Source organism: Bubalus bubalis, chromosome 3, assembly GCF_019923935.1.
Source record: "Bubalus bubalis isolate 160015118507 breed Murrah chromosome 3, NDDB_SH_1, whole genome shotgun sequence".
In the NCBI taxonomy this organism is placed as follows: Eukaryota; Metazoa; Chordata; class Mammalia; order Artiodactyla; family Bovidae; genus Bubalus; species Bubalus bubalis.
Genome location: NC_059159.1, coordinates 132,189,996 through 132,216,928, shown reverse-complemented (window position 1 = coordinate 132,216,928; position 26,933 = coordinate 132,189,996). Strand labels below are relative to the sequence as shown.

Here is a 26,933-nt window from a genome sequence, read left to right as displayed (position 1 = left end):
CTACCTGTGAGAGAGTTTCCTACTGTTTGGAAACTTCTCCTCCTTCATGACTCCCTCCCCAGGACAGGTCTCCATCCCTAACTCTTTTGTCTCTCTTTTGTCTTGTCTTTTATATTTTGTCCTACCTCCTTTCGAAGAGAATGGGCTGCATTTCTGGGTGCCTGGTGTCCTCCGACAGTATTCAGAAGTTGTTTTGTGGAAGTTGCTCAGCATTCAAATGATCTTTTGATAAATTTGTGGGGGGAAAGGGGTCTCCCAGTCCTATTCCTCTGCTTTACAAATAGCTGAGAAAAGAAGAGAAGCTAAAAGCAAAGGAGAAAAGATACACCCATTTGAATGCAGAGTTCCAAAGAATAGCAAGGAGAGATAAGAAAGCCTTCCTCAGAGATCAGTGTAAAGAAATAGAGGAAAACAATAGAATAAGAAAGACTAGAGATCTCGTCAAGAAAATTAGAGATACCAAGGAAACATTTCATGCAAAGATGAGCACAATAAAGGACAGAAATGGTATGGACCTAACAGAAGCAGAAGATATTAAGAAGAGGTGGCAAGAATACACAGAAGAACTATACAAAAAAGGTCTTCGTGACCCAGATAACTACAATTGTGTGATCGCTCACCTAAAGCCAGACATCCTGGAATACAAAGTCAAATGGGCCTTAAGAAGCATCACTATGAACAAAGCTAGTGGAAGTGATGAAATTCCAGTTGAGCTATTTCAGATCCTAAAAGATGATGCTGTGAAAGTGCTGCACTCAATATGCCAGAAAATTTGGAATACTCAGCAGTGGCCACAAGACTGGAAAAGATTCTAATCCCAAAGAAAGGCAATGCCAAAGAATGCTCAAACTACCGCACAATTGCACTCATCTCACATGCTAGCAAAGTAATGCTCAAAATTCTCCAAGCCAGGCTTCAACAGTACGTGAACCATCCACATGTTCAAGGTGGATTTAGAAAAGCCAGAGGAACCAGAGATCGAATTGCCAACATCCGCTGGACCATCAAAAAAGCAAGAGTGTTCCAGAAAAACATCTACATTTGCTTTATTGACTATCCAAAGCCTTTGACTGTGTGGATCACAATAAACTGTGGAAAATTCTGAAAGAGATGGGAATACCAGACCACCTGACCTGCCTCCTGAGAAATCTGTATGCAGGTCAAGAAGCAACAGTTAGAACTGGACATGGGACAATAGACTGGTTCTAAATCAGGAAGGGAGTCTGTCAAGACTGTATATTGTCACCCTGCTTGTTTAACTTATATGCAGAGTACATCATGAGAAATGTTGGGCTGAATGAAGCACAAGCTGGAATCAAGATTGCCAGGAGAAATATCAATAACCTCAGATATGCAGATGACACCACCCTTATGGCAGAAAGCGAAGAAGAACTCAAGAGCCTCTTGATGAAAGTGAAAGAGGAGAGTGAAAAAGTTGGCTCAAAGCTCAACATTCAGAAAACAAACATCATGGCCTCTGGTCCCATCACTTCATGGTAAATAGATGGGGAAACAATGGAAACAGTGTCAGACTTTATTTTTGGGGGCTCCAAAATCATTGCAGATGGTGACTGCAGCCATGAAATTAAAAGACACTTGCTCCTTGGAAGAAAAGTTATGACCAACCTAGACAGCTAAAAAGCAGAGATATTACTTTGCCAGCAAATGTCTGTGTAATCAAAGCTGTGGTTTTTTCCAGTAGTCATGTATGGATGTGAGAGTTGGACCATAAAGAAAGCTGAGTGCTGAAGAATTGATGCTTTTGAACTGTGGTGTTGGAAAAGATTCTTGAGAGTCCCTTGGTCTGCAAGGAGATCCAACCAGTCCATCCTAAAGGAGATCAGTCCTGGGTATTCATTGGAAGAACTGATATTGAAGCTGAAACTCCAATACTTTGGCCACCTGATGGGAAGAACTAACTGATTGGAAAAGACCCTGATGCTGGGAAAGATTGAAGGCAGGTGGAGAAGGGAATGACAGAGGATGAGATGGTTAGATGGCATCGCCAACTTGATGGACATGAGTTTGAGCAAGCTCCTAGGAGTTGGTGATGGACATGGAAGCCTGGTGTGCTACAGTCCATGAGGTCGCTAAAAGTTGCTCACACGACTGAGCGACTGTACTGAATAATTCTGGGCTTGGTGTCCATTGAAATGATCTTGTATATGGAGTCCAAAAAAAATCTGGCTTTCAGTTTGTTTGCTGCTCTTTGCTTTGACAGATCACTTAATTTGAGTCCACAGTTTGCTAATTTGTGAAATAAATTTTGGATTTCTAAAATCCCCCTCAGCTTTAACATTATAGGCTAAATGACAGCTGGAACACTTATGTACTCATTCAGCAAATATTTGCTGAGCACCTCCTATTTACCAGGGACTGTGTCAGGTGCTGAGACTAACTGAACAAAACATAGTTTCTGCCCTCGAGACACTTCCAGTTGAAATGTGACAGGCAAGTAAATAGGGAGTTTCAGTGAGGTGGAATGAATATACACTGAGAGGGGAGGGTGAGCATGGAATATAATGAGAGCTCACCTTCAGGGAGGGTTCTGTTAGGAAAGACTTCCAGGGAGGATGTAGCTCAGTGGGTGAGCTGGAGTCAGCCAGGTGAAGAGGGAGAAAGGAGGTGGGTAGTCAAAGAGAAGGGTCTTCCTGGTGGAGGTGCAGGGGCCCTCAGGCTAGAATACAAAGCATTACAGAAATGTCATGCAGTGTAGTTGGAGCCAAATGGAAGGAGTGTGGCAGGAGATGGGATGGGGGAGTGTACAGCGAGTTTTATGCTGTTCTAGAGCTGAGTTTTATTCAGAGGGCATCGAGCCACCAGAGGATCTCAAAGCAGAAGACACCTTCTGCATAGAGAGTGGTTGGGGATGGCTAGGACTAGAGATTAGGCTGTGCTGCAGCAGGCTGGCCGAGGCTGGTGGTATCCAGAAGAGATGGTGAGAAGTGAAATAATGTGAGCAGAACCAAGGATAGGTGATCAGTGAGACCCAGAACATCTGCTGGGGATGAGGGCCCTCTGCTGGGGCTGCTAAGGTGAGTAGCAGGCAGCAAGAGCAGGATTGCAGTGGAAGTTGAGTTTGGATTTGCATATGTTGCTGTGAGGTCAAGGACTTGGCTGTGTCCCATGGAAAGTTACGGGTATGATCAGTAACTTTCAGTATGATCAGTATCAAGTCAGTGTGATCAGAGGTCAGGCAAGAGGTCTGGATGGCTGCAATTAAGATTGGAGATCTATTAAAATGAAAGTGGTCATCACTGTTGTTTTCATGAACATTAAAAGCATAATAAAGGAATGGTATGAACAATTAAAAAAAGATTTAGAGATCTGAGACAGAGATGGTGATGGCAGCTGTGAGAGAGAGTGAACTTGCCTGAGGCCAGTGTGGATATGTTTGTTAGGGGCAGAGACAAGCTGACATGCAGTTGATCCCAAGTATCGGACACATAGCAATTGCTCCGTTAGGTCTGTGTTTGATGACTGAGAAGAGAGCATGGGGCTGAACTTGTAGTATCCCCGTCATTTACAGCCAACCCAATATATGTTGGATATTAATTTAAAGGACTTCTCCTTTTTCTGTAGGCATTTCAGAGTTTGCGACTTCTCCAGAGAAAGTCAGTGATTACATTTCTCCACTCTTGAACTTTGCTGCAGAGCATGTTCCACGGGCAAAACACAAAGAGACCCCTCTCTACATTCTCTGCACGGCTGGAATGAGAATCCTCCCCGAAAGGTGATCCTCCCCACGAGGGCAGGGCCTGCCAGGCCAGTGGTGGTGTTGGCTGTGGTGGGTTTTCTCCCTTTTCACCCCTCCTCTCCCGCCGCCTCATCTTCCTCTTCCATCGTCATCATCATCAAAAGGAAGACATTAAAAATTCTCTGTTCAAATCTGGAACAGTACCAGACCTATAGTCAGAACTCACAAAATACCTTTTAATGTATTTTTATATGACTGTGAAGAGTAAACTGGGAAGTTGTCATTAAAAAAAAACCTGATTTTTTACTTCTTAGTTTAAGGATTGTTTGCAGTTGTAATTCTACATCTAGGAATCACATAATTTATACAACCTCTGAAAATTCCTTCTTAAACAGTCTTTTCAGTGAATCGTTTTGGTTTTAAATTTTATTTTTTTCACACAGGATATACCAGAGCTATAGGGTTTGGGTTTTTTGTTTCTGTTTTTTCTTTTTAAAACAGAAAAATTTAGGATTTAATATATTGACATGTAAATTTTGGGATTGTGTTACAGTCAGCAGAAAGCCATTCTGGAAGACCTTCTGACTGACATCCCTGTGCACTTTGACTTCCTGTTTTCTGACTCTCATGCAGAAGTAATTTCAGGGAAACAAGAAGGTTAGTATATTAGTCTTCAGCTTGAAATTTGGGAAGCTATTCCTGTAAGTCCTCCCAGTCTTCCACTTTATATACTTTATTAAATTGTTCTTAACATCTTAAAATTTGGGAAACCATAGCCTTCAAATATAATTTTTAGATGGTAATATTAGTTTTTAACATGACTAGTCTTTATAATCTAAATGTTAAGCCATTAAAAAATAACTAAGTTTGTCTTCACATTTAGGAAACATATTTTGGATTTATTTTGCTAGAAAAGGTTTGTGTTCCTTGCCTAAGTTATACAGCTTTCTGAAATTATGATAATTATTGAGCTGTTGGAACCTTCTACTGATTTACTTGCTAGAAAAGGGAAATTATTCTTCACTTTGATACACTGAGAAAATATTCTGTTTTCAAAGAAATAATTCTACTTGAGAATGAAATGGCAAGTCAGTGTAATTATTTGGGGAATAGCTTGTTGGAGATGGAGACCAAAAAGCATTTATTTCAAAATCATCTATCATTTCGCCAAAAATTAGGTGAAATTCACATACTGCCATTGAACTGTTTATGGACAAGCGAGGTAAACAGCTGCTTATATAGGCAGTTTTATATGCCATACAGAAGTAAAGAAATATTATCATGGGAATTGAAAGGAAGGGGACTTTTTTTTTTCCTAGCTAGAAGCATCATGGAGAAAGTGACATTTGAACTGGGCATCAAGGGATAATTATAAACACAGCATGCCAAAGCTTGGTAAGGCTAGGGCTCTGAGAGAGGGATAGGAAGCTCATTCTAGGCAGAAAAAATGATTTAACTCAATGCAGGTCAGAAAAGCTGCACCCTGGACAGAGGAATAAAAATACTTTAATCTGATGGAATGATGGCCCTTTTGAAAGGTCATGATAATGTTATAGGTTAGATCGGTCTTGGTGATATCAGCATCATGATGGCGTGCGTGGTTCCTTTTCTCTCTCCCCTTTGATCTGCAACTAATCGGACATCCATAACTGGAAAAAAGTGCCTATGCATAGCACACCAGGACACCCAAGAGATCAGTTCATCTGTGCCCAAGAAAGTGGGTGGATTGGAACCCAGAGGAGTCTGCAGAGCCAGGCAGAGGCAGCAGCAGCAGGAGTGGCCCTGAGCCAGCACGACCTCTCTGGCAGAGGTGGTGGAGGGTGAAGGTGATGAGTTGGGATGGTGAATTCGCCTGACTGAGAGTACTACAGCTGGAGAGACCACAGCTACTGTGAGCAGAGAAAGAAAGGAGAAGAAGGCAGAAAGAACTGAAGAGACAAGTTTCTTGCTGTCTGCTGTGGGATTCTTGCAAGAAGACAGCCCACGGACCTTTGGGGATGTCCTCCCCCCAGGATCCTGTTCTCTTTAACACGCCCAAAGCCCCAGGTGTGAAGCATACATCTCCCCAGCTGTGTCACCATCCATTTTTTTTTCCCTCTCCACTGGCTTTTTTTATGTTCATCCTCCCAGCCTTAGTGATGAGGCAGCTAAGGTAAGAGAAACCAAAAGCTGTGCTGTAGCGCCACCTTGTAGAAAACAAAGAAAGGCTTCGAATTACCAATGTGTTGAATTGTTAGAATGAACGTAAACAAAGCTTAACTTAAATAAGAAAGTCATTCACTACTTCAAATGCTGTGACAGACACTTTTCATCAAACTGTGAAAATCAAGTAATGTATCACAAGAAGAAAAAAAAACAAAACAGTTTTCAAGCAACTAAATTTAGAGACGTGGACTATTGCAATCTGAACTGATAAAGAATTCAAAATAGCTGTTAGGAAGAAATTCAGCGAGCTACAAGAAAACTCAGAAAGACCATACAATGATCTCAGGAATAAAATTAACAAAATAATTTTACCAAAGAGGTTGAAATTCTGAAAAAGAACCAAACAAATTGTGGAGCTGAAGAACTCAGTCAATGAGATGAATACATTAGAAAGCATTGGAAGTCAAGCACATCAGATGGAACAGAGAGTAAATGAACTCATGGGTAAGAATATAGAAATGTTTCAGGTGGAAGAGGAGAGAGAACTAAGATTTTTTTAAAAGTGAAGAACCCCTTAACTATCAGACTTCATTAGGAAAGCCACCATAAGACTCATGGATATCCTAGAAGAAGAGAAAGGGAGAGAAGGGAGCAGAGAGCATACAGAGAAATAATAGCTAAGAATTTCCGAAACCTGAGGAAGAACCTGGATATACAGTCCACAGAGCTAATGGAAACACTTTGTTATTTCAACACAAAAGACCTTCAAGACACATTAAAACTGTCAAAAGAGTGATGAAAAAAGTTTTAAAGGCAGCCAGGGAAAAAAGACAGTAATCTACAAAGAAACCTACTTTAGGCTGTCACCAGATTTTTCTGGGAAAACTCTACAGAGGCCAAGGAGTGGAATGACATATTCTAAGTATTGAAAGATAAGTTTGCCAGACAAAAATACTCTATCCAGTAAAATTATCCTTCAGATATGAAGGAGAAGGAAAGACTTTTCCAGATATATTCAAGAACACCTTAGGGCTTTCCTGGTGGCTCAGTGGTAAAGAATCGACCTGCCAATGCAGGAGACACGGGTTCCATCCCTTCTCCAGGAAGATCCCACATGTCTGTGTACCACAACTATTGAGCCTGTGCACTAGAGCCTGGAAGCCGCACCTACCAAAGCCCACACGCCCTAGAGCCTGTGGTCTCCAACAGGAGAAGCCACCACAATGAGAAACCCATGAACCTCAACTAGAGAGTAGTCCCGACTCACTGCAACTAAAGAAAGCCTGTGCAGCAGTGAAGATCCAGCACAGCCAAAAATAAATAAATAAATAAAATTATTTTTTTAAAAAAGAACCCCTTAGAAGGATTATACACTATGACCAAGTAGGATTTATCCCTGGGATACAACTATGATTGAAAATATGCAGATCAATAAATGTAGTACATAAGTAAAATGAAAGATGAACATCATTTCATCTCAATAGATGCAGAAAAAGCATTTGACAAAGTATATCCTTTCATGATTAAAAAAAAAAAAAGACCCTTAATAAATTGGGTATAGAAGGAACAGACCTCAGCATAATAAAGGCCATATATGACAGACTCACAGCTAACATTATAGCTGTTATGTTATAATGTTATTATAATGTTATATATAACATTATATAACATTTTTTTATATAAAATGAAAGCATTTCCTCAAAGATCAAGAATAAGACAAGGATGCCCACTCTTCTTACTCCTATCCAATATAATATTGAAAGTCCCAGCTAGAGCAGTCAGGTAAGGCTAAGAAAAGCATCCATAAAGGAAGAAGTAAATTTAATGCTGTTTGCTGATGATGTATTCATATACAAAGAATTCCAAAGACTCAGTCAAAAATATTAATTGTTGTATTTGTCAACTATTTCAGTAAAGAGGATGCAAAATGAGCATTAGCATTGTTTATGCTAATGATGAAGCATCTAAAAAAGAAAACAGTCCCACCCACAGAAGCATGAAAAATGTGAAATACTTAGGAATAAATTTAACCAAGGAAGTGAAAGATCTGTACAATGAAAACTGCCAAGACTTTACTGAAAACAATCAAAGCCATAACCAAATGGAAAGATGTTCCATAGAGTTGGTAAGTCATCTACAGATTGAGTGCAATCCCCATGAAAATACCAGAGACATTATCTACAGAGATAGAACAATCCTAAATTGTGGGTGGCACTGCAAAGGACCCCAGATAGCCAAAGTAATCCTGAGAAAAAAGAACAAAGCCAATCAGGTGTCTGAGTTTCAAACTCTACTCCAAAGCTGTAGTAATCAAAATAGTGTGGTACTGGTGCTGAAATAAACACAGCAACCAGTGGAACAGGATAGAGGGCCTGTAATTAAATCCTGTCAGTTAATACTTGAAAAGAGAGCCAAGAAAACTTAATGGATAAAAAATTGTCTCTTCAATTGATGATGCTCAAAAACCTGGAGAAACACATGCAGAGCAATGAAATTGGACCCCTATGTCATGGATCAAAAACCTAAACATAAGGCTTGATGCTGTACAGCTCCTGTAAGAAAGAAAGAAAGTTCATCATGGCAATGATTTTTTTGGATAAGACACCAAAAGCAAAAATCAACAAATGGGCTATATCAAACTCAAAAGCTTCTGCACAGAAAAAGAAATAATTAACAAAATGAAAAGATAGCCTACAGAATAGGAGGAACTTTTTGCAAATCATCTTTCATATAAGTGGTTAATATCCAAAATATATATAAAGAACTCATACGACTTTAATAACAACAACAACAAAATCTGATTTAAAAGTGGGCAGAAGAACTAAATAGACATTTTCAAAAGAGGGTGTCAGAATGGCTAGCAGGCACATGAAAAGATGCTCAATATCACTAATCATCAGGAAAACATAAAACCACAATAAGCTATCACCTCATACCTGCTAGAATGGCTATCCTCAAGAAAACAAGAGATAGCAGGTTCTGATGAGAATTGGATGAAAAGGGAATCCTTATACACTAGTGATGGAAATATAAATTGGTCCACCACTATGGAAAATAATATGGAAGTTCCTCAATAAAGTAAGTTCTCAGAAATATAAATGCTGTGTCATATGGCACCCCTAATTTCATTGAAAGTAAAGTGAAAGTGAAGTCGCTCAGTCGTGTCTGACTCTTTGCGACCCCATGGACTGTAGCCCACCAGGTTCCTCCATCCATGGAATTTTCTAGGCAAGAATACTGGAGTGGGTTGCCATTTCTTTCTCCAGGGGATCTTCCCAACCCAGGGATCGAACCCAGGTCTCCCGCATTGCAGGCAGACGCTTTACCGTCTGAGTCGGGTAGACCTTCCTGACCCGGGGATCAAACCTACGTCTCCCGCATTGCGGGCAGATGCTTTACCATCTGAGTCGGGTAGATCCCTTGGAGAAGGAAATGGCAACCCACTCCAGTACTCTTGCCTAGAAAATTCCATGGATGGAGGAGCCTGGAGGGCTACAGCCCATGGGGTCGCAAAGAGTCAGACATGACTGAGCGACTTCACTTTCACTTCACTTTCAATGAAATTAAGGGTACCATATGACAGCATTTATATTTCTGGGTATATGCCCAAAGGAAATGAAAATAGAATTCTGACAAGATACATGCACTCCCATGTTTATTGAAGTGTTGTTCACAATAGCCAAGATACAGCAACAACTCAGGTGTTCATCAACAAATTAAAGATGTGGTGCATAGAAAAGGTGAAATCTTATGTAACCAAGAGAAAGGAGGAAGGATATCCTTTTATTTTTGACATGGTTGGACTTTGCACATTATACTAAGCGAGGTAAGTCAGAGAAAGACAAATACTATGTGATACCATTTATTTGTAGAATCTGAAAAAGTCAGAAACCAGAGTAAAATGTTGGTTACCAGGGGATGGGGGTAGGAGATAAGATTAATGATGTTTAAGGGTAGAAACTTGTAACACTAGATAAATAAGCCATAGAGAGTTAATGCATGGTATAGTGAATAGAGACAATAATACTGTACTGTAATGATGTGATGATAATATTGCTACAAGGGCAATCATGTATAAATGTATCAAAGTAACACACTGTATCACTTAAATTTACACAGTGTTACACATCAAATTTATTCAGTTTTGAAAAGTTAGACAGGTCTTGAATTGTTGGACTCTGGAGTTTGGGCTTTGTTTTATGGATCAGTCCAGTAGAGAATAGCGTGAGTTGGAATGGGAGAGTAGGAACAAGAAGGTCAGTTAGACCGCTATACCAGATTAAATAAAGGCAATAATAAAAACAGGTGAGGATCGGATGTAGAAAATATTATAAAAAGAGAATCAGACTTGGGAACTGAGTGAGATCGTGGGATAAAGGAGTGGAAGAATCAGAGTTCACTTGTTTTTAAAACCTTGCACTCGATAGATTTAGCCTCAAAGTGAAAACTCCGGTATTTCAAAACAATCTCCAAATTTCAAAGGAACACTAGGGCCTAGGGAATTATGTTTTCAACACATGCAAATGGTATGAAACTACAAAATTAAAAGTTGAGAGTTCTTGGAAAACCACTGGAAAAAGATAAAATACACCAGTAAAAGTGTATTTCTTCAGATAATGTTTTCACAGCTTGTCGGGATAAAATAAATGTCTGCACAGATTCCACTGATCAGAATTACATAAACTGTTTTTAAACTTTACTCTTCTTACAATGTCTTTAGGTGTCTATGCTTGGATTGGCATTAATTTTGTCCTTGGACGATTTGAGCATATCGAAGATGGTAAGTACTGTGTTCCCAGTGAATGTGTCTAACTGGACCTCTGTCTTTTTCTATTTCACGCAAAGCGTAGAGAAGGAGCTGAGTCCTGTGACACAGCTGGGTGTGGGGGAGCAGCGTGGGAGGCGCTGCTGTCACTGAGTGAACTTGATCTTAGTGGGGAGGAGCGGGTTGGGTCTCCTAGATACCCTGGAACCCACCATGAAAGCAGGATGGCTGTTTGCAAAATTGTGCTTCCCTGCATTTGTTCCATTCCAATGGATGTTTCTTGTTCTTTCCAGATGACGAGGCAGTAGTGGAAGTTAACATCCCTGGTAGTGAAAGCAGCGAAGCCATTCTTCGTAAAAGAACAGCTGGTATTCTAGACATGGGAGGCGTGTCAACCCAGATAGCATACGAAGTACCCAAAACTGTAAGCTTTGCCTCCTCACAGCAGGTTATTATCTGTACAAATTTCCTTCCTTTTGGTTTGGTTTTCATTTAACATGTCTCCATCCATTTTTGTTTTGTTTTCTGAGTCTGAACACATCTTTACTGTGCTGAGGGTCCCACCTTCTCAACCGAGGCGACAGGAGACGGGAGGAAACCAAGGCAAACCTCCACTAAGCCGTTTGTGTTTGTTCATTGAAGTCAGCTGGTTTGTTTTCTGAACTTACGTAGATTTTCCTTTGGTGTGTATGTCAGCCATACACTTGAGTTTTTATTTCTGTTTCCAGTCACTTTTTTTCTCAGCAGGTATCGTAAAACTTAATATAATAGCGTCAGATTTCTTAAGTTGTAATTGGGAAAAATTACTTTTATGTGGGGGGGCAAAGATGTGTGGTCAGACAGCTCTCCACTTTTCTGGTCAAGACTGAGGTTTGTATCCACTGCTCTGGGTTTCTCAACTTGTGATTCACTCTGTTGTGTATCTGCACCCCTGCCTCTAGTTTCCCAGGAGGCTGGGCGGCCTTGTGTAGAGCAGAGGCGGTCCAGATGGGTTCCCGAATTGCTCTGTGTCTTTCGCTGTTCTGTTCAGTTGTAGATTAATACAAGCAGAGAGAGTGGTTAGAAAAGAGTGGAGCTGGATAAGCTTGGGTACATTGTCACCCTGTCCTCTCTAATTGTGGGACCTTATGCAAGTAACTTCACTTTTTTGAGCAGGTCTCTTCAGCTGTAAATGTGAATGCAAGTGTCTCTGACAGAGAATTATTACAAAACTGATTGAGGTGGCGCATATAGTATATTTAACGCCCTGCCAGACACCGTGTCAACTCAGTAAACATTATTGATATGTTTTTGACATGTTTTTTAAGCGCCTTAGAAAAATGCTCTGTAAATTCAAGTATTGCAATTTGTGTTTCCTACTTCCCATCCAGGCATGCCTCTAGAAACTATTACACTCTTGGTAAAAAGCCACGTTTTCCCCTCAAAGCAAGAAACTCAGAAAAGCAAATTTGGGAAAAAATACTGAAAAATCAGGAATAAAAATTTCCCATGGATGCATCATCCAAAAAAAAAAAAATGATAGTGTTTTGGTGTATTTATTTTCATTCTTTTTTTACCTCCTCATAGTTTTTAAAAATATGGTTGTTATAATCTTACTGTTTGTCCAGAGCTTTGTCCTTTATTGAACAGTGCATAAGCATGTTCCTGCATAAACTGCTACCATAATAACTAAGCCCTCCCTGGAATTGTGTATTTCAATGGCATCCAGTATTTTCTGTCACAGAATTGCAAAGGACATGGTTGTGTATAGAGACTTCAATGTTGAAGATTATTTTCATAGTGTGGGATTTCCTGAGTAGATTTACTAGATCACATTGTTAAAAAAACATCCTTTTTACAAAGTAATTTTGGTATCACAGATGTGCAGCCCACCTGAAATTTTTTGTCAGGGTTGTCATGTTGAAGTAGGAAAGATGCTTAGAAGGATCCTTGGGAAATGCAGAAGCAAAATGTTTGATCCTTTTAGATGAGACTCTTTCAGGATCCCTCTTTTTAGAAGGAGGTAATTATTTTTGCTTAAAATACTTAAGTTTGTGGCCCTTACGTCTGCAGGAAGAAGTAGCTAAGAACCTGTTGGCTGAATTTAACTTGGGGTGTGACATTCACCAAACGGAGCATGTGTACCGTGTCTATGTGGCCACATTTCTTGGGTTTGGTGGCAATGCCGCTCGACAGAGGTATGAAGACAGAATATTTGCCAGCACAATTCAGAAGAACAGGTAAAGCACCTTCCACTGCTCAGCCACGACTTTGAAATCTAGGTCTGTCCTCATAGAAGACATACCCAGGTGAAGAAGGAGCCCTCAGTCAGCAGAAGAACGTCAGCATGGTTAGCTGTTTACTGCCTGCCCAGCCTGCTGAGCTGGGGAAGAAATGCAAGGGCAGCAGGGTCCTGCCTTCAGCCCCAGCCTACCAGGCTCCGAAGGAGGCTCTCGCTCTCAGACCCAGGGCTTCACTGCTGGATTAGAGGTCTTGCTCTCAGGATATTAAATACTTTTAAGTCCTGGGTGGTGCTATTCCAGATTGTCAAATCCTGGGGAAACTCAGCACCTGGGCCACTCAGATTTCCTGGTGGCCCACAGGATGCATTGGTGGCGTTGAGTTATGAGATGGCCTAATGTCGTGGGAACCAGCCTGGGTGGTTATGTGGTAAATACGACCGTAGGAAGGAAGTTATTCATAAGAAAGAAATGATCCAGAAGTCAGAGTTTGTCATTTTAAGCATCTTTAGCAGTAACACTTTTTAAAATGAGTTTATGAAGATTTCTGGTATAGAAAATATAAAAAACACCTTATCAATTTAAATTTATTTTATGTGTTTAAGTATGTACCAAATAATTATTAAAAATTAGTCCATTAGAATAGAAAAGCCATTTGGATGAATTAAAAAAACTCTGAAATCTGGGGTTATGTAAAGAGTTATTAATTACTATGCTTTGTTTTGTTTTGATATAACAATTTTGAGGGGAAAAATCCTGATTTATAGAGCCAAATGATAGTGTATTTCTTTGATCAATTTGACCTTTTAGTTGTTGAGGTGTAGTTGATGTACAATATTATATGTTTCAGATGTACAACATAGTGATTCACAGTTTTTGAAGTTTATACTCCATTTATAGTTATTATAAAATATTGACTACAATTTAATCTTAATAAACCTGTGGAGGCCTAAACTTTACGAAAGTCCAAGTCAGAGCCATTTAGCTCCTCATTTTCCAGAAACTCACATGTGTGAATAGGAAAAGCAGTAAAAACTTGTTCTTTTTCTGCTCTAGATGTTAGTTGAATAATGTTAGGTAAGAGATAGTAAGTAGTCCCAGTTTCTTTTTAAAAATGGCATATTATAGCATACTTTGCTAAAATTATTTTTAATGATATTCTTAAAATAGAAATATTTTATAAGGACATTTAATTTAGAACTTTGGAGAAGTACCTTCTTCTGCAGCCCTAATTTTTACTAATTGGTTTTAATGTCAAGAAGGTTGTATAGTGGGCTGTGGAGTGGTACTTCTTAATTTAGACATAGAGCAAGAAAAACCTGTAGCATGAAATACACATTTAGCTCATCCTAGACTTATATAATCATTATAAATATTAGTCATCACTTTTTACATATGTCCTGAATTGAGCCTTCAAATGCATATTTATCTCTTTGCCATTAGTAATGATGATAGATTTTTTAAATTACTCAAATATTTTAAATTAATGGCAAAGACTTTAATTTATTACATGCACGTCCATTTTGAGTTACCCTGATCTTATGTCAGTTGAGTGTCAGGTAAAAACTTGACTTAATTTCACTGACTGAATGTCAAATTCAGGTGCCCTCCTAATAGTTAAATACCTTTTAGGCCCATGGGATTTCCTGGTGTCAAACACTAACATAACTTGAGCTTTTCTTTAGCAGTGAAGACACACAGTACGATGACAGATCTGGACATTTCATTGGGAGGTAGCAAGTGTAGAGCATTTCAGTAAACAATGTGAAGATTTCTACAGGACTTCTCAGAGCCCACAGTACAGTAAAATTGTTATCTGCTGCAGTTGGGATCAATAGTTGGTTAACTTAAAAAATTCAGTTAGAGCAGAGAGTTGTAAAAATAGAATCAACCTCAAGCATTTTGTTCTAACTTGTGTATTCAGTTGCCAATCTTTCGCTCTGGACTAAAAGCTTTTCTTAGGCTGCATCTGTCATTTCTCTGGCAGGCACTGCACCCACTCATTTGATACCATTTTGGCTTTCTTTCAAGAATACCAAAGCCTTAAAGACATCTGTGAAGCAGTTTGATACTACTTTATGTCTAGATTTTTACTAATTTTTCCAAACTTTAAAAAAAAAATCCTGCTAATACTTAATTTGACACCAGTTTTCTAGCATTTTGCCTTTATCATATTTTTCTAAGGCATCTGACCCAGCTTTCACAAGACCAGCACCTTCTTTTTACAGTCACATTTCATCTATATATAATTAAAATCACAGGCATTTGTGGCCAAAATGGGGCTGGGAATAACACAGTGAGTGGGCGTTGGACTGCAGTGTACAAGAGACATGGAAGAGCTTACTAACTGTACCCTCAACAGTGGAGGACATCAGGCTGTGTCACAGGGCACTGTACCCTCAACGGCGGAGGACATCAGGCTGTGTCACAGGGCATGGAAGGCATCAGTGATCTGACCAGGTCCTAGTTTCACTGGCCCCCGTTCAGGTGTTTGCTGTATCAGGTGTGTGTTATGAATGTCCTGGAGGGGCTCAAGTCTGTGTTTTTCTAGCTTGATTTTTCCTGAAACCCTTTTGTGTTCGACGGGACAGAGTTTGGGAAACACTGACTTGCAGCCACCTTCTTCTTCACAGTTTTCTGTCAGTCTCATGGTGAAGTTTCTCTTGGTCCTATAGACTCCTGGGGAAACAGACTGGACTAACTCCTGACACTCCGTACCTGGACCCCTGCCTACCCCTGGACATCAAAGACGAAATCCAGCAAAATGGAATGACGCTCTACCTGCGGGGGACGGGGGACTTTGACCTGTGCCGGGAGACCGTCCAACCTTTCATGAACAAAACAAACGAGACACAAACCTCCCTCAATGGGGTCTACCAGCCTCCAATTCACTTCCAGAACAGCGAGTTCTACGGCTTCTCCGAGTTCTACTACTGCACGGAAGATGTGTTACGGATGGGCGGAGACTACGACGCCACAGCATTTACTAGAGCCGCCAAGGTAACTGTCCAGGGAGCTGGTGTAGGCAGCGACAGGCCCAGACTGGAGCAGGACATGGGAGATGGCAGAAGGCTGTGTGCAGTGCCTTAGCAGCCCTGGCTGGGCCTTGGTTAGGTGAGAGGGACAGTCACAGCAGAAGCCAAAACACCCGCTGTGAGCCAGTTTCTGCCCCACTCCATGGACTGCACTGCCATCGTGGCTCCCACACTGTAATACTGTAATTCTGGTCCCACAGCTCCTCACAGCTTCCTGCCCTTTGCTGCCAGCACCCCTCTTCTCTTGTTCTCCCTGCCTTCCTGACAGCCCCCTAGGCTCCAAGCCTGGGCAGTCGCCTCCCTTGGTCCTCTGACCTGTAGGTTCTTGGCTGGTCTCATCTGAATTCATGGTTTGCTGCTGCCTCCCGGAAAGAGGCTCCACATGTGACCCCTGCCCAGTGCCTGCTAGCTCTCACAACTCCAAACAACCCCTCCTGTCTGCCCATTCTGTTCTGCTGTGTTGTCTCGATCATGGCATCACAAGCCATCCAGTCCCCCTCCCCTCCTCTGTCACTCATGCATCCCTTCCCGTACACCCTGTTATAGCAGTCATTAAGCATGTTATTATACATCAGAAATAACTTTTCAGCCCCTGCTCTCCCTGCTTTCTGTCCCACCCTCACTGTCCCAGTCCTGGACTCTGTCACTTGCACCGTTGCAGGAGCCTCCCTCTGGTGCTCCTGCTCTGGTCTCCCATCATTCATTCTCTGCACTGCTCCCCAGTGTTCTGTCTGAAACCCAAGTGCTGCCACCTGGTCTCCTTTTCAGAGTGTTCAGCGTTTCCTCCTGCTTCCAGGATGAATTTCAAATACCTTAGTGTGTCTGCCGCCCCTGCCCCCGCCCGCGCCTCATCTCCCCACCCAGCACTTTATGCTCTAATCGTATCAAAGATTTATTTGTTTCCCTCCTGTCAGTGCTCCCTTCCATCTTGTCTTCGGCCGTGGTGTTTCCTCTGCCTGACAGGTGTCCTAACCCTCTCACCCCAGTCTGAGCACCATATTTTCTGTGTCCCCTGTCTTGAGTTTCACTGCTTCTCTGAGCCTCAGTTTCTTCACCCACAGAGTTTAGAATAGCAGCCATGTCAAGGAGCTGAATGTAATGTAAATTCAGAAAAGGTGCTGACACAGTGTTCAGTAAGTCTTAGCTCTTAATATATACCTCTGTACAAGGGACATCAGGAAAAGGTGGCACCTCTTTCCCATTTCTGGTAATCATCCCGGTGTGCCCAGGGGCTTTCCTAGTGTCTCACATGGTAAAGAATCCGCCTGCTCATGCAAGAGACTCAGGAGACCCAGGTTTGACCCCTGGGGCAGGAAGATCCTCTGGAGTAGGAAATGATTACCCACTCCAGTATTCTTGCCTAGAGAATTCATGGACAGAGGAGCCTGTAGTCCCTGGGTTCGCAAAGAGTCGGGCATGACTGAGCAACTGAACACACACACTGAGTTCCCAGAATACCATGTAGCCATGGACCTAGGTGTTAAGTCTGAACCAGCTGAGGTACAACTTCACTTTTCCAAAATCTGTGCCAGTCACATGCAGTCACGGGGGGAGAAACTCAGCAGCTTTAGAAGAGGTTGGTTGTGGGCAGTGAAACTCTCTGTAACAATGATCTTGACCAAAATTTAAGATGAAAAACAAGCATTGTCTCTCTCATCAGTGAAGCATTCACGGAGTGTGTGTGTCATGTCCTTGTGGGATATGGACATATATTAAGCTTGTGTTTCCTAATTGGAAGGATATGTTCATTATGAATATGAATTTGGTCAATACTTTTTTTAAATGAAAAAAATTTAATAAACTTTTCCTAGGGCTATACTTGGGGTGAAATTTCTTTCAGGATTATTGTGCCACGAAGTGGTCGATCCTGCGGGAACGCTTTGACCGAGGACTGTATGCCTCTCACGCCGACCTCCACAGGCTCAAGTAAGTCATGGACAGAGAGCCCAGGGTATGTTGAAGAAACTGTGTGTCCAGTCTTGGCCCCAGTCTACCTTTGCGTCCTCATTGGTCCTTGCTCTTCCGCATCTGCCCAGGGTCCTTTCAGATGGATGGCAAAGACTCGCCCAAACATGTCTTGCAGTCTTGGGCTCCGTTTTGGTCTTCCTACCACCTGGGATTCTCCTGTGCATCTTTTGCCATTGATGCGCTGCCCAAAGGTCAGAGGTCAGAGCTTTTTTCCTCTGTCCACTCAGCCAGGCTCCGTCCCTCTTTCCGAGTCTCCAGAGCCCTCATTATGACTCTTGCACATTTATCATATTCTGTTTTGTTTTATGGTATTAGTTGCTTTTTAAAAATCCTTTGCTTAACCACATTGGCTATGTTATTATTTATGATGATATCATATTACTTGCTTAGCCCAGCACTTTGCTAAAAGCAAGCCTCTGATAAATATTTAAAATCATAGACTCTCAGAGCCAAAAAGGACCCTCCCATGTTCTCATTATATAAAAAAGACACTGAAGTTCAAAGAAGGTGACGCTTGCTCAGTATTTATTCAGAAAGGAGTTAAATGATGGAAAGCCGAAGGGGAAAAATCTCTCATGGGTACCACGTATTAAATTATATAGAGATCAGGTTTCATGGGCGAATTGATTCGACAGGTGAAAGATGTGGGACAAGGAGTATAAACCAAGCGAATCAGCTGGAGATGCTGATTCGGCCCTCAGAGGACCAGCCTTGTGAAGCCTGCACACCCACATCGATCACAGAGGGCAAGACCAACCACACGGGTGTGTTTGGACCAGTGACTCAGTCCCCTTCATATCTATGCCATTTGTAGGTATCAGTGCTTCAAATCTGCCTGGATGTTTGAGGTGTTCCACAGGGGCTTCTCGTTTCCTGTCAACTACAGAAATTTAAAGACAGCCTTGCAGGTTTACGACAAGGAGGTGCAGTGGACTCTCGGAGCAATCCTCTACAGGACCCGCTTCTTACCCTTGAGGTAAGGCTGGACATTTGGTAACAGAAATCCAGCCGAAGGTGCTTCTCTGCATCTGAGGGATCCTGGTAGCCATGGGTGTGGGCATTTGGGGCGTTGTTAATGCTGGCTGTGGACAGATTGGGAGCATGGCGGGGTTGGAGGGGTGGGGAGGGGGGGTGTCTGACTTGGTCTTCCACACTGGTGCATCCTCCCCTCCCATTGTCATCAGCTGTCTGTTCCCTAGCCCCAACACAGAGGGGTCCATTCCAGGGTCCTTAACCCTTATGGCCTTGGACCCCTTCCTGAAATCTTGCTTTTAGTGCATAATATAAATGCATAAGTTTATAGAGGAAACTGTTATATTGCAATATATTTATCGAACATTACAGAAGACAAACTTGTGATTTGTAGTGTATGTTCTTCCTTATTAGAACCTTAGATAGCAAGACCTGGCAGCAGAATTCATATTTTCTGGAATTTCAGTGTAGTGATACCTGTTGATAGTATTTTGAGGCATCTGCAGAACACCCCAGTGTGATGGAAAAGATCTGTGAGTTGTACTAGGAACTCACATGTCCTGCTGACACTGTAGTGGTTTTTGTCTGCATTCACATTCAGTGGAAATACTGCATTGCAGCCAGAGTCATAAAATAAAGACGAGTCTTCTTCCCCTTTCACATTCAGACCCGGCTGTCAGTTGACCCCCACATCAGAACCCTGGTTCACAAATAAATGGATTAGCTAGTTTTGGTTTTGTTTTTCCCTTCATTTAATTAAGCCTTGCCCAGCAGCATATTTAGCTGGATTAACAGCAGAAACTGGGAAGTAGGTGTTACTGATCACAAACATGTGCTTTGATTCCACATTGGCTTCTGTGTATTAGTGAAACACAGTTCTAACTTTCTCTGATTTTTGTTACCCAAACCAGAGTGTTGGTAACAGCTACAGACTTATGAATACACTTTCATGTGTTACCGTTTTCATACTCAGAACCACCCTCTGCTGGGCCATATTATCCTGCATTTTAGAGGTGAGGGAACCGGGTCTGGGAGACAGAGGTGACAGTTTCTGTCTGCAGAGCCGAGTGCTAAACCAGGTCTCCCCTGCCCTGCCCCTGGGCACCATCACCTTGCATCTGCTGCATGCCTAGTTAGCCGTCCTGTTTGTTCTTGTTCCCTGGGGCAGAGACATTCAGCAGGAGACCTTCCGGGCCAGCCATGCGCACTGGCGGGGCTTCTCCTTCGTGTACAACCACTACCTGTTCTCCGGCTGCTTCCTGGTGGTCCTGCTCGCCATCCTCCTCTACCTGCTGCGGCTGCGGCGCATCCACCGGCGGGCCCCGCGCAGCGGCTCAGCCGCCGCCGTCTGGCTGGAGGAGGGCCTTCCGTCCCAGAAGATAGCTGGTACCTTATGAACCGGACTCTGAGCCCCCGGAAGACTCTACAGGAAAAGCCATTTTTGCCTCAGGGTTTCTCCTCTTCATTCTCACTTAGTTTTGTTTTTCCTTTTCCTTTTTGTTCCTTGAAACAAAACCAAACCCCACTGTTTGTAAACTCCGCTCTCCTAGAAGTATTGCGTCCAGCTGTTCTGTGTACAGCTTTGAATGGAGGAGTCAGGAAAAGGGAGCATCACTTCATTTTTGCTGCGTAGACTGTCTAACAAAAATTATAAAGATTTTGGGTTGTTCTCTAAGGCATATTTGATTTTAAACAGATGCACTTTGATACTGGAGGAAAACAGCAGGCTGTCCTCTGTCAGGGGAGTTGGAACTGAGGGGTGACGCTTTCACAGAACCAGAACACATTCTCACTGGACTGATCATCCCTGTTTCTGTCTTGAAAGCTCTCACCTAAAGAGGGAGATGCTTAGTTTTATTTATTGTTCAGGGCTCTTGCTGTTTATTTTCTTGGCAGGTTTAAAAAACCAGAACCATTTATATCCACAGTAGGTAGGTATAGGCACCAAGAGGTAGCAGTTTTTAAAATTGATAGGAAGAGACCTGAAAAAAATGTGAAAATGACCTGAGTGCTCTGTGTGTGTGTGTGTGTGTGTGTGTACGCGTGCGTGCGTGTGTGTGTGCGCGTGTGCGTGCGTGTGTGTGTGTGCGTGCGCGCACACCAGTGGGAGAGAGTGAGGGAGTACAGTGCTGTCACTTTTAAAAGCACACGCTTCAGAGTCTACTGTTGCATTTCATTTCATTTAGAAAAAAATCAGTCCTCGATACCAACCACAGGCAGTTACTTCCTTCATCCCATCTTTCAGCACCCTTAGAACACTGTTTTTGACTGAGTTGGAAAATTCATAGTTTCACTGGTTTTAATGTTGTTAGAACTGGAGCTGGTGTCTGCCAACTGGCATGTCCGTATTTCTCATTCATTTGTGGTTATTTAATTGTGCTGTGGTTTCTTCCACCTACAAGTTGGTATCCCTCCTGCTCTCATATTTCAGAGCCTTGGCTTGACTGTTGTGGTTGAGGTGGTGCTGGCAGGGCCACTGTAAAGCTGCAGGACTAGGAGAAAGAAGAATCAACTCACATTTTGAGGAAAACAAGTTTGACATTTCAAACAAAAATCTAAAAAGTCTGTGAGATGGGTGGTTTTTTACCTATTTATTTAGTTCAGAAACTTTGGACATTCTCATACATAGTTTTTTAGATGATGGGGTGTGTGTGTGTGTGTACACATGCATGCACGCCCCTAGACTATTTCTTAACTACACAACAGGTAAATCCATCTAGTTGGTAACAGATTTATATTTTGAGAGTCATCAGCTGCTTTTTAAAAGAATCACTGATGAGAGAAAGAATTCAGGTTCTTAAGCCCTTATTTAATTTAGAAAAAAAATTGGATATTCATCTTGTCTAGTATTACTTAAAAACCTGACATACTATATGTTGATAACTTAAGAGATTACAGATTTATGAAAGAAATGCAAATCCTCTGATCCTGCTCTTCAAAGTGAACATTCTAACAATGGAAAAATTGTTGGTAGAAAGTTTGCCTCTCAGATATCAAGAAGGTTGGAGGAGCTAGATGGTGTCATAGCATCTCATGTGTAGAGAGACTTAAGAGAGGATGGAGACAGGTATTTCTCGAAAAAATCCAGCCTCTGAAATGCTGATCTCCACCTGTTTAATTCCTTGGTTCCTGGTAAACACTGTTCTTTTTCAAGACACAGCCACACCGGGAGCTGTGTTATGAGTACCCCAGGGGTAGAGAGCTGGCATGCTTCTCCTTGACTTCTTAGAGGGGTTGCCCTGTGGACTGTAGGTGGCATTAGTGATGAACAAAAAGTAAGTTTACACGTTAGCTTTTCTACCACCAGCCATGTGGAGTAGTAAGGCCCTAACCTGCAGGATGAAAATTTCCCAGTACCTGGAATATGTGATTTTGCCTTTCAGATCACGACAAGGATAAGCTAGCACAGGTAGGTTTAAATGGGCGTAAATTAAGACCTCCTACTGTAAACAGCCACTTTTTAGATAAAGGGTGCTAATGTGGTCCAGCTCTGTATGTTTGGGCAGTGCAGCAGAGACCAGCATGGAAGATCCAAGCTTGACATCCGTCTGCCAGGACCCATCTCAGTCTCCAAAAGGAGTCCCCAGGTTAGGGTCCCAAGGCACAGTGGCTTTGTACTTTGCATAGTTCGGAGCTGTGTACCCCATCAAAGAAATCCCAGCAGAGGCTTGGCAAGCCATCACCCACAGGGAAAATCTGGGAGACTCTTGAGCTGAGAATGTGTTTTCAGTTTTTTTAAGGTCATTAAAGGAAAAGTAACCGATACACACCAGAGACTACATGTGACCTGTAGAGCCTCAGACACTTACTCAGTGTCCCTTTAGAGAGGACACTGCTGAGCCTCCACAGATGGTCCATTCAAGAACAGATATCCAGTGCCTTCTCTCTATTCAGAGAGGTACCTGTGACCAGCGTGAGCACAGAAAGAAGGGCCAGAGACATGACCAACTGCAATCTGGAAATAGTTGTGGATGTGCCAGAATCTCACTCATCTTTTCCTCTAGGTACTTTTCAAGATTGGTTTTCTAATAAACAGATAACATATTCCCCCCTCCCCCAACCCAAATTTAAAACATGCTGTTGAGGGGGTGGGCGCTCACTCTGCCCTGTTGTGACATCAGCAGGCACAGGAGGGGCCTAATTCTGGAAGCAAAGAAATAATATCAATTAAGGGCTGGCCAAGAAGGCAGTAAAGTGTGAACACTTTTAGTGACAGAAAGCAGGAGAAATCAGATGGGTGGGAGGGAACTTGCTGAAAGCCTCGAAAAGAACAGTGTTCTGTGTTAGCTTTCTGTTTGGTGGAAAGATTCCTCAAGTAAACGCTTCTGTTCATCATCCTACCTGTGCTGCTCCTTTTTAAACCTCCAGAGAATGTTCTTGAAGATTTTACAGTCCCTGCAACGACATCACAGTAAAAGTACAAACAGACTGATTGGTCCCAGTGGTTTTTGCACATTCTCACCCTAAACCACTGGCTTTTTGCAGCTCCCCACCCTGCAAGCTGGGGAGACCCCTTGCTCTCCTGTCACCATACCTGTGCACCCAGGCGGGAAAGCTCTAGAGTACCTGGTGTTTAAATCTGAAACTCAGATTTAACATAGGATAATTCTCCATCTAAGAAACATGCACCACTTAGCAAGAAACTCAAACAGGCAACTGTGTTTTCCAAGCTTTTTTTTAAAAAAAAATCAGCTTTAGAATATTGTGTGGTTACGTGCAATGAGTGCAGCAGAACTACCTATAAGTAAATTATTTAGTTATTTATTTCTCTTTCAGGGTTATGTTTTTTTACGATTTTTATTGATTGTCCTCTTCCGTAGTGAATGAGGTGACCAACCAAGGAGAATTCTGTGTTCTGTTACTGAGATTTTATTTCGAGGTTAGAAATTATACAAACTAAGGGAGCATCTCTAAATGTTTTTGATTTAAATGATGTTTTCCATTCAAAGAATAATTACCCTCGGGGAATTGTGCTGTTGTATCATTTTCTATGTTTGGCAACCTCACCTTGCGACACTCCAGAGGGATGGGTGTTGAGAATAAAGTGGAAGTTCATCTGATGGCCCATAGATTCTGTGTGAGCTTGCTTGCTTGTGATTTTAAAAGAGATTTTCCTCTGATGTTTGAATCTTGTTTCCTGTTAGAATGCTTAGTTAAACTTGAATCTCACTTCAGTAAAATAAATTGAGTCTGACTACACACTCCATGCGTTTGCTGTGTTTGACAGGCGTATAGTGAGGCTCTGCTGTGTGTGGTGGAGTGAGGGGTCCCGGTGTCCTTCAGCTGGAAACCCAAATATTTAATGAGTAGAAACATTCACCACAGTGTAATACTAAGCCATTCATCAACAATAAAGGCCATTGAAAGACTACTGTTTATGAGATTGTCGTTTTAAAGGACCCATTAACTATATCTCTGGTGGGTCAGACGGTGAAGAATCTGCCTGCAATGCAGGAGACCTGGGTTCAGTCCCTGGGTCAGGAAGATCCCCTGGAGAAGGGAAAGGCAACCCACTCTGGTATTCTTGCCTGGATAATCCCATGGACAGAGGAGCATGGTGGGCTACAGTCCATGGAGTCGCAAAGAGTCAGAAAGGACTGGGTGACTAAAACACGTTAACTATGTATATACATAAAAGGAAAAGAAATGATCAAATGTCATGCATTTTTGTCTTATAAGTAGTAAAATAATTGCTGACCTTATATTACACCATTTTACAATTAGATCTAAGTTTAAAACCATTGGCTTTTTTTTCCAGAGAAGCATGAATCCCATTATTAACGTTGCCAGCAACTATTAGAAGCTACCCCTATTTTTCAGCTGTTTGAGAATGTCTAAATAGAGCTGCAGGAGGAAGGGCCTGAGCCATAACCTGAAAATAGATGTTAAGAGACAGATGGAAAGGAAGGGGACCGGCTGTTAAGAACAACAAAAATAAAAGTACAGGGCAGGTTCGGGGGAGGCAGAACCAAGTGGGAATGTTGGAGGGCAGTGAGTGCAGGGCAAAGAACCAGCCACTGAGCACAGGAAGGAATGGTAATGTTAAAACCTGCTTAAATAATTCTTGAGGCAATGCAATGAACACAGGCCTCTATGCCTGAGGGTAAATAAATTATATCAAAGCCTTCTAGAGATGTCTACATTTTATTCCACTTCTTGGAAGAGAAATAAGTGCCTGTTTCCAGCAGACTGCTCTTGTTAACAGACCTGCAAGGCAACAGTTTTGGGTTTTGGTTTTTCATCTGTTTCCGATCCCCATTGAGTCTGGAATGCACAAGTGGATCTTTTTTTTTTTTTTACCCTGAGATCCCAAAATGCTAATGGATTGCACAGAGGGGTTTGTGGTGCTCTCACTGTCCTGGGAGCCGGGAATGTCATCTCTGTCTGAGACAGAGTTTCTTCTAACCGAAAGTCATCAAAGACACAGGAGCTTAGGAGCGCCCTTTCTCCCAAAGCCCAGTGTGTATAGATTGGGGCTTTGCCTGGAGCTGAGCCTCCCACCCGGAGGAAATCCTACACCCCAAGGGTCCTCCCCAGCCCCATCCTGTCTGGGAGCCTGCTGGCCCCAGCCTGTGATCTGCTGCCTGTTGACAAAAGGAGAGTTGATTGAGCTGTCTCGTTTCCCTTTGTCCTCAGCATGCTCAACTCTCCCTCCTGCTCTCTGTTAGCGCATCCATTAAGGCTGACGAGAACCTGGCTGGAGGTCGAACTTCTTGGACTTCTATCTGCGCCCATCACCTTTGATCCTGTCTGGCAGGTGGATTGCATCCGGGCTCCAGACTTCACGGCCACTTAAACATTTCTGTCAACAGCCCCATTGTGTGTCCAAGCGCCAGACAAGAAGGCTCAGCCTTAAGACTTGCACTCTGAGGAAAACCGCTGAAACCCCCTCACTGAACAATGGTGGTGATGGGTACAGAAGATGGACTTCTTATTTAAACATAGAAACTCAAGGAAGAGAAAAAGGATTATATTTGAGAAAAGGAGAAGAGGGAAAAGTTGGTCTGTGGCCAGGTTCACTGGAAGACCGAGCACCCCCTTAATTCCCAGTGTGGGACGAATTCTTTCACTGTATTACTTCTAGAAAATCCCAGACTGGCTTTCTCACCGTCCTCCTGGGTTTATAATTGATAATTTTGATACCATCTTCCACCCTTTTCATGATAATCAGAGTTTGAAGGAGGCAACTTTGGAAGGATTAATTCTCCTCGTGCCTGTGATAACACGTGACTTAAACTGCAGGGACCAGACACAGCACTTTCTCCTGAGAGTCCATCTCCACCTGGCACAAGCTTAATTCATTACCTAGATTTTAGATTTAAAAAGACTGAGACACTTACACATTTAATGGGCTCTACCCAACCTTGTAAAGTTCGTTATTTAGGTCATGGCAGCAAAACAGAATTTTTTGGAAGTTCCTGGCCATTGTCCATAATGTTCAAATGACACTGTCCTCTTTAGCCTTCTGTGGCCTTGTTGTCTATCAGTCTATCTGCTCCATCTCTAAGTCCCTTTGAATGTGGATCATGAGGGGTCTTGTGTTTACTTTCTGTATTTCTGTTTATGTCTAATCCAACAAAGAAAACCCCACACAGAACCTACTGTTTCATAAATATTTGTAGTATAAGAAAAAAAATCTGATTTCTTTGTCAAGGCAGTAGTAACTCTTTAGGTTCCTAGGATTTGCAATATACATAGTTTATAAATCTTTTATTCAGTCTTCTTTCTGGATGACAGAGTTTTATTCAAATTTAAAGCCATGTACAGTTTTACATTTTATTTATTTTTTTAATATAAATTTATTTATTTTCATTGGAGGCTAATTACTTTACAATATTGTATTGGTTTTGTCATACATCAACATGAATCCGCCACGGGTGTACACGTGTTCCCCATCCTGAACACCCCTCCCACCTTCCTACCCATACCATCCCTAATTGAGTGTGGGTGGCTTTTAGTTTTGAAAATTTTTCTTCTTTGGCTCACTTTCTGCACAGATGCTGGATGCATTTCCTTTTGTTAGTTTCATGTTCAGTACTAAGTACAGGTGTTAGACACCTTTCACTTAGGTGACAAAGCCAGACAGCATTTTAAAAAGCAGAGATATCACTTTGCTAATACTTTCTATATAG

At 42.1% G+C, this 26,933-nt stretch overlaps 1 protein-coding gene across 4 annotated transcripts in view; it reads left to right on the top strand.

The window, feature by feature from the left end:
* Window positions 1-24,002, top strand: part of ENTPD4 (ectonucleoside triphosphate diphosphohydrolase 4) — a 39,629-nt gene extending 15,627 nt beyond the window's left edge. For 3 of the 4 annotated variants that reach the window (XM_006069547.4, XM_006069546.4, XM_044940168.2), the window contains 9 exons: window positions 3,583-3,733; window positions 4,251-4,354; window positions 10,563-10,622; window positions 10,901-11,055; window positions 12,660-12,826; window positions 15,502-15,826; window positions 17,702-17,787; window positions 18,644-18,805; window positions 19,970-24,002. In XM_006069547.4, the coding sequence (XP_006069609.2) occupies window positions 3,583-3,733; window positions 4,251-4,354; window positions 10,563-10,622; window positions 10,901-11,055; window positions 12,660-12,826; window positions 15,502-15,826; window positions 17,702-17,787; window positions 18,644-18,805; window positions 19,970-20,198 (1,439 nt within the window). In that variant the 3' untranslated portion in view covers window positions 20,199-24,002. The remainder of the gene's footprint in view (window positions 1-3,582; window positions 3,734-4,250; window positions 4,355-10,562; window positions 10,623-10,900; window positions 11,056-12,659; window positions 12,827-15,501; window positions 15,827-17,701; window positions 17,788-18,643; window positions 18,806-19,969) is intronic. The other variant, XM_006069548.4, reaches the window with a different exon arrangement.
* Window positions 24,003-26,933: the final 2,931 nt, after the last annotated feature.